Source organism: Galeopterus variegatus, unplaced genomic scaffold (genome assembly GCF_000696425.1).
Source record: "Galeopterus variegatus unplaced genomic scaffold, G_variegatus-3.0.2 Scaffold317, whole genome shotgun sequence".
In the NCBI taxonomy this organism is placed as follows: Eukaryota; Metazoa; Chordata; class Mammalia; order Dermoptera; family Cynocephalidae; genus Galeopterus; species Galeopterus variegatus.
In genome coordinates, this window is record NW_007726428.1 from 140,632 (window position 1) to 152,666 (window position 12,035).

General features: G+C 32.8%; 1 protein-coding gene across 1 annotated transcript in view; it reads left to right on the plus strand.

Moving 5' to 3' along the window:
• OLA1 (Obg-like ATPase 1) overlaps positions 1–12,035 on the plus strand; it is a 169,932-nt gene that overhangs the window by 88,461 nt on the left and 69,436 nt on the right. The window contains exon 4 of the mRNA XM_008567385.1: positions 5,424–5,599. Within this exon, the coding sequence (XP_008565607.1) occupies positions 5,424–5,599 (176 nt within the window). The remainder of the gene's footprint in view (positions 1–5,423; positions 5,600–12,035) is intronic.

Consider the following 12,035-nt stretch of genomic DNA (forward strand, 5'->3'; position numbering starts at 1 on the left):
GAGTTAAGAAATTTTTGTAATAGAATCCAGCCTAAGCCTAGCTCATGGCTAATTTTCTTCTATAACAAATTGTTTTAAAAATGAGAGTTTACAGTAGTTAATATTATTTTCAACCACCTATTTCCATATGTGGCAATGATTAGGCATAAAATAATTTTTGTGATAATAATGGTTTTCTCCCTATAACTAGTCACTACAAAATCAAAATTTTAACTAAAATTTGTGCAAATTTTTCTGCAAATTAAACTGTTTATTGTGTTTTTAAAAGGGACTTTTAAAAAAAGAATGATTGTTTTTATAAAAATAACATATTGTTCATTATGAAAACTTTAAGTGAGACCAAACTGATTAAGAAGTTTTAAAAAATTTGTCAGTAGCTCCCTGCCCAGAAGTTATTTTCATTAGCATTTGGTTGGGGGCATTGAGAATGAGAATTTATTTTATATAAATGTGATCATATGGTGTATATGCTATTTTAAATAGAATACTTAATTTTGTTTTGAATTTGAAAGAAAAAATTGAAGTAATACAGAAGACATTACTGAAATTCAGGTGTGCTTTTTTTTTTTTTTTTTCAGAATATATGTTCTTGAATGATCCTGCTAGAGTTAAGAAAAAGGATCATTTTTTTTCTGCATCTGTTGAGATGATTTTTTTAAAAAGAAAGAAAAAGGATTATAAAAATACTAAAAGCTTGGAGAAATTATTTTTAAATTACATGGTTCATCTTTATATAGCATCTATTGATTCCTTATTATAAAAGATGAGGAAATGAGTGCACTTATGCTTTTACCTTACTTCTCTCTATCCCCCAACTTTTATGTTATTATTTTTAACTTTTTATAGATTATAATCTGTATTCTCTATTTTGTTAACATAATTTCTTTGGTTGTTTAGTCTTAATTATATAGAGAGTGCACAGTCTGTTCACCTTTGGCCTCTATTTCTGACAAGGAAGAACAGCTTGGCTGTATATAAAATCCTCAAGTCACATTTTCTTTCCTTAGAACTCTGAAGACTTTGCCCCACTGTCCTTAGGCATAGTGTTACCTTGCAGAATTCTGAAGCCTACACGTGACTTGATTTTAAGGCTTGTATGAATGTAGTATTCTTCTTTTGTTCTTGGTGATGTGTACGGTGTTGATAATTCTGTATCATTGGTTGACCAAACTGCAGTTGGTCAAGTTTAATTTTTGTTTCAGTGTTTATGCCAGCTGGCTTGAAATGTGATACTTGAAGGTGGCTATGGTTTCTAAGTGTTCCATCTTCTTGACTGATAGGATCCCTTTTACAGATTGTGAGAAATCTTAAGGTGTCTTACTTTTTGTACTTGTCCACTTATGGTATAGAGAGAAGAATGTTCTCAAAACCCGGTGAATGTAGAAGCGCTAAAATTTTGCTCTTTTGGACTCGAGTTATAAGAAATAAGTAGATATGTTTATGTTTACATCCTTGAGTCATAGTCACCTATATTCACCTTATTTCTATTTCTGACACACTTCAAGCTTGTTCTCATTTTAGGGCTTTTATATTTTTTAGAACCCTCTTCTGTCAGATCATCACATTACTGCCTCATTCAGGCCATTCTGGTCTCAGCTCAAATGTCATCTCTTCAGAGAAGTCTCCGTACCAGTTCTGGCTGAAATACTGCAGAGCAGTTCCTCCCTCTCTCCAGCACACACGTACATGCTGTATCACATTACCCTATTTTATACAGAATAGTACCAGAAATAAAAAAATTGGATAATATCCCACCACCATCAAAATGATAGTTAATGTTTTACATTTACCTTGATAGAAGTAATTTTGCCCCAAAAGGTGATTATTTTATACACGTTGATCCAAATTTAATACTTTATACGTAATAACTCACTTTTTTGGCTAAATTTATTTAAACAGGAAACTTTGTCACTAATGTGAGTGGAAAATTAGTATCACTTGACAAAATTAAACATAATAAAATAAGTATAAATATAATAAAAACTACAGTTTTATGACATTTTTTAATCTTTAGAAGCTCTGAGGCTAAGGACTACTCTGTTGGTAAAAAGATTGATTTATAAATGTTAAACATTAAAGGCCAATAGCATCAAATCGAGACTTTCTCCTTGACAAAGTCAGTATTGAAAGAGAATTGAAAAGGAAGTAACTTTCTCACCAAGCAATTCAGTATAATGTGGCATATAGTCTTTGTCTTCTAAACTTACCAGTGCACTAAAACTAAACACTGTTTTAGTTGATGTAAATTTGAAATAAATAACTTTGGCAATGGACTAGGGTAAAAGTGTGCTAGTCAGTTAGTGTTAGTGAACTAGTAAGAATTACTGGGAAAAAACCTGTAAACTCGCAAAATTTATTTTAACCCTTTCCAAGGTGAGTTGAGTGACATGAAATTATAAAACTCATAATCAGTGTTTTAACTGTATTGCTGTGAAATTCTTCTAAATTTCTAATTCCTACATCATGAAAAAAATAGTACATGCCCCAAATTAGTGAAGGACTCTCAAATTAGTGTTGGGCTCTCTGCTAAGCACTTCACATATGAGGCACTTCAAAAAGTTCATGGAAAAACAACTAAAAGACAATACAAATCTTTTCATGAACTTTTTGAAGACCTCTCATATATTACCTGATTTGATCATACCCATTCTCAGAGAGGTAGAAGCATTTTCATTTTAAAGATGTGAAGCTAGAGGTTAGGTAATCTTAGATCTAAGTTTCTATGACCAGTATGTCTGTCTGATTTCAAAGGTCATATTCTTAACCACTAAATCTTGGACTGAAAAAGACAAGATGTGAAGAGAAGGTATAACATAGCATTCCTGTATGGTGAAGTCTGTTGACCCAGGAGCATGTCTTTGGAAAACAACCTCTAATTTTTTAGCTCTAAGGAATCCACCAAATTATATGGATCTTTTATTTTCAGCTGTTCTAGGCCTCATGTCATCACAAGGGCATTCAGTTTTAAAGGATAGCCTTAATGTTCTCTTTGCTTAATTTTTATCTTAATATTTGGCAATATTTCTTTTCAAAAATAAATTCTTCACATAGTATGTTACCATTTTATGAAACAAGTAATTATAATAATACTGCTAACCTTGTGTGTGGGAACAACAGAGCAATCCAGGGTATCCAGAGTCTGTGGTTTGAGTTTTTCTTATAGTAGGGAGAATGGATTAGAGATGATAGAGTCGTGACTCTTTTCCTAGGCTGATCCTTGGCAGAGTCTAGGCAAGGTGCAATGTAGAAGATAATTTGGAGGTTACAATATAGACAAGTGATTCCTCACTCCCTTCCCCTTTTATTCTAGGTTTTCCCTTTGTATTAGTTCAGATCATCAGAGAGCTTTGTTTTCTTTTGCTTCCAGAAGAATTGCAATTACTAAGTTCCTCTCTATTATCCACTTGGTTAAAATTGAGGGTTATAATTAAGAAACTGTTATTTAAAACCTGCTAATGCATTTACTGTAGGGATGTTGTTGGGGACATCACTATAGTTAGTAGTTAGTCAGTGGCCCCTACTCTTTTATTCTGAGTGTCATAGAAAGTTTAGTTACTTCTATCTGTATGTTACTTGCATTGCTTTGACTGCCGGGAAGCTTTTACTTTTATTATCCTTTTTTTTTTTTTTTTTTGACCTGTAAGGGAATTGTAAACCCTGTCTCAGTGTTGTCCACACCACGCTCAGCCAGTGAGTGCACCGGCCATCCCTATATAGGATCCGAACCGACCTGTAAGGGAATTGTAAACCCTGTCTCAGTGCTGTCCACACCACGCTCAGCCAGTGAGTGCACCGGCCATCCCTATATAGGATCCGAACCCGCGGCCTTGGTGCTACCAGCGCCACACTCTCCTGAGTGAGCCACGAGGCTGGCCCATTATTATCCTATTTTAATGTGCCATTTGTGTAAGATGCCTCAAATCATGACAAAAAGTAAATAATGCTGTGCTTCCACGGGGACTTCTTTTATATTTTCAAAGATTCTAAAAATTTACCTAAATCAGCATTTGTCTAGTGTGTTTATTAGTAAAATATAATGTACCTCCTCATTTTTTGCCAATTTTGTTCATATGAATTTGACATAAGATCAGTTCTATGCCAAAAATACTTAAATAGTACTTTAAATATTTATATTTTAATTACAATAATATACTTATGTTTATTATTATTACTAAATAATTCACATTAAAATACAAGTAATTATTTTTAATTCTGGGAAATTGTATTTTAAAAACTCTTTGTAACTTGTAACAAGAATATGTTGGTCTTTAGTATCTAAGAATGAGCTATATTCACTGTTTCTCTTATCAAACTCAATCAAATGGTCTCATGATTTCTGTGATACTTCTATATAAAATAATTGTTATAGGACTGGCCAGTTAGCTTAGTTGGTTAGAGTGTGTTGCTGATAACACCAAGGTCCAGGGTTTGATCCTGTATCAGCCATCTGCCAGAATAAATAAATAAATAAAATGATTGTTACTTTATATTTGAAAACATCTCGTTTTGGAAGTATAATCTAATTGGTAATTTTAATGAAATTAATTTGTTTATAAATGTATTTATTTTGTGGGTATATCATTGCTTTCTGCTTATAACATTTCTTAGTATTTTTTCATTTTTTGTGATACTGTTCTTTATCTGGTAATTTGAGTAAATCCCAGTTGAATTATGTTGCCACATTATGTCTTCAAAAGGGCATAAAGTCAGTACACATGCTTCAGTAATATCTGGTTGTTTTACCCTTATGTTTCCAGTTGGCAATTTGAAATTATGGCTTCGACTGCACTTTAAATATGTAATAATAGCATGTGTTTCTAATAAGGGCCAGCACCATTTTGATCAGATAGTGTGAATGGTTGTCACTCATATATGACAAATGCACCTTCATCTGCTTCTTTGATAGCCCCCTAAAAACCATACCCTCAAATCAGGCCGATGAAATTAGCTGCTGTGTAAATTGTGTGTCTGAGTGGTTCATTATCTAATCACCGTCAGAACCACAGTGATAAAGTAGATTGAAGCAGGGAAGAGGTCTGCCAGATGATTTCAGGCCCCTCCCCCCCAAATCTGGTTTCCCTTGGAAACCTTAATAGTGCAGTTTAGAACTTCAGGCTTTCATGCCTGGAATTCAGGATCTTTCAACGTATCAAACTTAGAAATGCCAGTAGTTCTGGAAAATAATTTTCATTCTGTAAAGGCCATAATTTTATTTATTCCAATCAATTTTTGAAATGTTGAGGCTCTAAACTGCTATTTTGTTTAGTATGCTAAGTATTACTAAATGGGAAAAAAATACTATGTCCAACTTGTTTAGAATTCATACTATAGCTATTTGTCAACCTTCTAGGAATCTTTTGCTCTAATCATATGACCCTCTGTATTATTTGTTCATTGAATTGCTTCCCTTTAATTCATTTTAGGTGCTTTTGAAGATGATGATATCACGCATGTTGAAGGAAGTGTAGATCCTATTCGAGATATAGAAATAATACATGAAGAGCTTCAGCTTAAAGATGAGGAAATGATTGGGCCCATTATAGATAAACTAGAAAAGGTGGCTGTGAGAGGAGGAGATAAAAAACTAAAACCTGAATATGTAAGTAAAAATTTACAGCTTCTTTTAGGTGCTTGTGTATATTTTTTCTTGATAAAAAGCTTTAAAAATAAAGCACATAAAATATCTAATAATGTTATAGAATTTTAGAATCTGAAGGTTATTTCTGTTTAGAAGTTGTTGAGAAACTTCTCTTTCTTTTTTTTCTTTTTGGCAACCAAGGGTCATGGTGATAGGGTATTTAAGGTGTTTTTAGCAAGCCATACATAGTTAACAGTGACACTGTTTTTGTGGTTACAATGTGGATCTTCCAGTTTTAGTGTTCATGAAATGTGGTTTTATAATAAAAAGCTTAACAGATTTGAAGAAAATAACTGAATATATGGGTTTCCTGGATTTGAAGAAGTGATTTATATAAAGAATTGGTCTTCCATAGGGGTTGACTGAATGAATGCACTCTTAAAATAGAAAGATTACTTTAATCTTTTATGGAATGAAAACTTGCATCATTGTCCTTAATGTTCAAATATGTTTTCTATCACATTATTAGCGAATAATTATTAGTAACACTGTAATAAATGTTTCAAAACCAGTTTTGATGCTTTTAGTCCAAATATGATTTAATTGTCTTTTACATTAAAAATGCAGTGCCTTAATTGTACATTTTCTCATTTATTAACATCTTCCATAAAGTTTTCTTACTTTTTAATGCATCTGTCATAAGAAAGATTTTTCTTTTTAGTTTTTTAAGTATTAATTTTTAATATATCCATTTATTTTTAATTTACTCATTTTCAGAAACTGTGATTGTCCCATCTTTCCCTTTCCTCATTCGTGTTTTAGTAAATTTGGAAAACTCTGCACTATTAGGGAAGAAATCAATTACAGAATCAACCTCTAAATTTAAGCACACCTTCAATAAATTGTGGTTGAAAGTGTGTGGACTTGAAATAGGAAGACATGTGGTGTGCTTTTAATATCCTTGATGGCCTGGATCAAGCCCAAGTCACTTTACTTCTCTTAACATCATGCTTCTTTCCTATTCAAATAGAATAGAGAATAGAGAGATTTGTCTGAGAAAATTGCACAAGGATTAGGACGGAGAGGGGGATTAAAAGTATGGGTATAAGGAATATTCCTTTTGGAAAAGGAAAAAAAAATTGTAAGAAAGATGTTGGGATTAAAAGCAATTCATTTGCCCCAAACAACATGTTTACTGATTAGGACAGATCCTATGCCATTCCCGCTTTGGTCATTGAAACTTAACTGACATTCATAGGTCTTTCAGCAACATTAACCAGGGGCTGGCTGGTTAGTTTAGTTGGTTAGAACCCATCCTTGAAACACCAAGGTCACGGATTCAGAACCTGTACTGGCCAGTGCCAAAAAAAGAGAGAAGATAATAATAGAAACATTAACTGACTTAAAAATAAATTTCTCAGTCTTGTCTTTACTTAAATGGGAGAAAGGGCATCGAGTTCTTTTGAAATTCTTGGGCTACCATTTCCTGGATTTTTCTCTCGAAGAAAACCAGAATGTTGAGTGCTGTTACTCCTTGTAACAATACTTTCTTCCCATTTCTAACCATTTTCCTAAAACTCCTGTACAAGATTTGAAAGCATAGCTTGCACTTGTGTTTCCCAAAAAATCTAAATACCGCCTCCCCAATCATTTTTCCTTTCACTGTCAAACTCTTCTGGATAGATGGAAAGCATTATAGCCTAATTTTCTCATTTCCAAAAATGGATTATTCCACTTTTTTCTTCCCTCATATTAGATTCAGCTGCCTCAGAACAAATTAGAGATCAGTATTTCTCAACCTTTTTTTCATTATTACCAACTCTAAGGAAAAAAATTAAAGCTGTATTTACATTAATTAAATATTAATGAGTAAGATTTTGTCAGGTAGGGTTTGAGCTTTCAAGTGCCACAAACTCTTTTAAGTATCTAAGATTTTTTTCACCTCTCCCCACCCCTGAATGAATTTTTGCCCTTCTAGGGGCAATATTACCCCCACTGAAAATGCATGGTATAAATTATCTTATAGCCACCCAATACGTGTAAATATGGTAAAACAAATGGCTTTTTAGAAATATTTTTTGGTTTGTTTTTTATCAAAAAACAGGATTTTGGTTATCTGTAGCTCAATTTGGGGAGAATTAACATTTACAATATTGAATCTTTTAAAGAGTGAGGGGGCCAGGGAAAGGTTAGTAGACTGGTACAAAGTTACAAAGTTACAGTTACATAGGAAGAATAAGTTCCAATGCCTTAGGGTGACAATAGCTAAAAATATTACATTGTATATTTCAAGATAGCCAGAAAAGAAGATCTTGAATGTTATAACCACAAAGAAATGGTAAATGTTTAAGTGATTGATATGCTAACTATTCTGATTTGATCATTATACAATATATGCATGTATTGAAACAACAAACTGTGCCCCATAAACGTACAATGAAAAAAAAAATTCAAATAAAAACAACAGCTGCCATCTTTAAAAAAAAATGGAATCTTTCAGTGCAGGAACATCTTATATTTCTATTTATTGAGCCAGGCACTGTTGTATACTTTTAAAATATGTGATCTTATTTAAACCACACAACATGCAATATATATATTACTCCATGTTACAGTTGAGGAAACCCAAATTTCAAGAGGTTTTGTGCATTGTTTGAGATTTCACATGTAAATTGTAGATCAAAGTTTTCAACCAGATCAGTCTAGCTGTAGGGTTAATTTTTTTTTTTAATTAACAGTTTTTTAATTGTAAAATATGACACACAAAAACTTTCATTAGTCCAGGGTTTGATCACTGTACTTGGCCCCCCACCCCCATGCATTAATCTCATATGTATAGTTTAATATATAGTGTAAAACAAACACTAGTAAAACCTCCTTGCATATCAAGGAATAGAACGTTATTAGCACCCCAGGTTTCCCTGTCACTTACCAGTCTTAACTCTCTCCATCCTCCCACAGCTAACCACTATTCTAACTTTTACAGTAATAATATTCTTGCTTTTTTTTGTTGTTTCTTTCATCTTAAATCTTTTATTTTGTTCTTAAAAGTAAAATAGTGTTTTTTAGTCTTTGCTTTTTATACCACCACTGTATGTACCACCTAAAACAATATGAATTAGTTTTGCCTGATTTTAAACTTTATATTAATGGTATATATGTGTGTGAGCATTTTTTGCTCACATTATTTTGTATAAGTCGTTCATGTTGCATCTGTCTTTAATTCATTTATTTTCCTTGCTGTAAAATGTTTTATTGAAAGGATATATACCTTTTAAAATCTGTTCTACTGTTGACTGGCATTTGAATTTTCCCCGTTCCCTGCCCCACACATGTTCAAAAAGCTTCTATCAACTTTATTGTGGCATAATTTTATAAATAAAATGCACCCTTATAAATGTTCACCTTGATGAGTTTTGGCAAATATATGCACATGAATGACTACTACTCCAATCAAGATATAGAACATTTCTATCACCCCCAAAAGTTCCCTTATGCCCTATTGTGATCAACCCCTCCCTCCTTAAGTGGCCTTATGTAACCACCAATTTGCTTTTTGCTGTTATAGATTGGCATTATCTTTTCTAGAATTTCACATAAATGAAATCATATAGTATGTTTCTTTTATGTTTGTCTTCTTTTATTCATGTATTACTTCTGAGATTTTCTATTTTGTTACATGTTCCAGTAGTTTGTTCCTTTTCACTGCTGAGTAGTATTCCATAGTATAGATATACCACCGTTTGTTTATCCATTTACTTGTTGGTAGACATTTGGGTTGTGTTCAGTTTTGAGCTATATTAATAAAACTTCTGTGAACGTTTATGTACAAGTCTTTTTGTAGACATGTTTTATTTCTCTTGGGTAGATACGACTGGAATTGCTGGGTCATAATAGAAAGTGTATGTTTAACTTTATATTAAAGCATTAAATTGGTTTTCAAAGTTGTTATACCATTTTGTATTCCCACCAGCAATGTATGATTTCTGGTTGCTTCATATCTTTGCCATTTGGTGTTGTCATTCTTTTTTCGTTTCTTTTTTTACGCTTTATTATTTTGGCATTCCCCATGTTTTTAATAATTATGAATAGTGCTGCTGTGACTATATAAGGGCATACATAAGGGTGATCTAAGGTATATATCTGTAAGTCAGTAGTGTATTATATCTTCAACTTTACTGGATAACGCTGTTTTCCTATTGTTGTATGAGAGTTTATCCTCTTGTCAACACTTGGTATTGTCAGGTTTTTTTCATTTTTGCAGTTTGATAGTCATGTAATGGTATCTGTTTGTGGTTCTACTTCATAGTCCCCTAACTATTTAAAATTGAGTATCTTTTTTATTTGCTGTTTGGGATTTCCTTTTTTGTAAAATGTCTGTTCTAACTCTTTGGCTCATTTGCTCATTTTTCTATTGGATTAATATCTTTTTCTTATTAATTTGTGAAAGTTACTTATATATTCTGGATATAAGTCCTTTCTTATAAATGGATTGTAAATATCTTGTCCTGCTCTTTGTGGCTTTTTTTTTTTTGCTCTTTTTATGGTATCTTTTGAAGAACGGGTGTTAATTGTAAGGTTAGTTTTTTCTGTATCTTGTTTAATAAAACTTTCCTACCTTAAGGTCATCAAGATGATCTATCTTGTTAAAGTTTTATTGTTTTACCTTTCACATTTGAGTCATAAACCCACCTGGGATTTTTTTTTTTGTAAATGGTATTCAAATCATCCGATTTGGTTTTTCTTTTTATCCCCATATGGAAAATCTGTTGTTCCAATATCACTTATTTTAAAAACTGTTCTTTTTCTACTCCAGTGAAGTGCCATCTCTGTCATAAATCAAAGAACTGTGGCTCCTGGGTTTAGTTTTACCAAAAATTGCTTTATATCATAATTTAAATAACAATATGACAGTTGGTGGGGCTAGAAACCAATGCTAACCAGGGAAACATGTTTGAGGATGGATTAATTTTATAAGTAGTTGATTTATTAGTGAATATTTTTACATTATAACTTCTTTTGCTTTAAAAAAAAGCAAGTCAGAATAATATTTATAGCACAATTCTGTTTATGTAAAAAGTGGTAAGTGTGTGTTTATAAGTGCAACAAAAGAGGAATGGAAATACACTCATAATTGTATTTGGAAAGGGAAGTGAGTGTGTGAGAGTGAGTGACTGGGTAGGAACTTTGACTGTTTACCTGCTATATCTCTGTTATTTTTCTTTCATAGCAGGGTATTATTTTTATATTAGAAATTTTTTATTTAGGAAAAAAATGTCTAAGGGAATTATTTCCTTTAGGTGGCCTCCAAAGAAAGAGTTAAATGCATACACATTGTCCTTAGCTGTTTATGACCTTTATTCATCAAATTATAATTTTGGTTTTGTGCTAGAGAGAGAGTTTTGAAGTTTCTGTCTGAACTTGGAAAAGGAATATGGTAGGGGAGGTGAGGCTGGATGAGAAGTCATAGGCTTTAGGATCAATTTCTCTTCACTGCTTTGAAAAATAGTATAGGCAATGAAAATTGCAAATAAAGATTAAGAAGAAAACTCATGAGTTTTCTCATGACTGTGTCGTTTTGAACAAACGTGAACACACATAAGACTCATTGCCTTCTAATCTAGACAATATGTCAAATTGGGTTTCCTCAGAAGCAGACCTTGACACAAGGATTAGAGTAAATAGTTTCCTTGGGAGCTATCTAAGGAGGCACACCTCAGGGAGTGGGGAATTGAGACTGGGAAGGGAAAGAAACCAGTACAAAGTATGTAAATGAGCAGGGCCCCCACCCCTAGGCAGCTGGTGCTCAGTCCTGCTGGGGACCTCTGGAAAACAGAGTACAAAGTGCCTCGTAGTTTTCTGTTGGAAGGGTGAGGAAGCTGGAGTAATTATCAACTAATTTCCATCAGTTACTGGTTATGGGCTAGTCCTAAGAGTTAACTCTGTGGTGCCTGATGTCTGTGTGATCTGAGCACAGTGCTCAGGTCGAGTTACAGATGCTTACCAAAAGAAGCCGTCAGCATGTACTGGACCTGTGAAGGCAAAGGGAATATGGGCAGGTCACCAATCGTCTGCTCAGCATCTCTTCACCAAGTATGCATTTATATTTTTTAAATCCTAATCATTGTGCTTACTTTGGGTTGTTCTTTTGGATCACAAAGTTTTTTGGTGGTGTTTTATTTTTATCTTCTGATTTATCTTTAGTTTTCCCAGTAGAGTGTACCTATATGATTATGATAATTGTAATATTGACTAGTTATTTATTATAGGGGAGTCTCATTAAGAAAAGCTTTCTTATGTTCTCTAACAAATGGCCAAAAGGTATAAAAATGTGATGGATATAAAAGAGATTCCTACTTGAAAGTTATGAGAAGGATAGGTAGGTCATTTTGTTACAGGTGTTTACTTGATTATTCTTTTTTTTTTTTTTTTTTTTTTTTTTTTTTTTTTTTGGGTT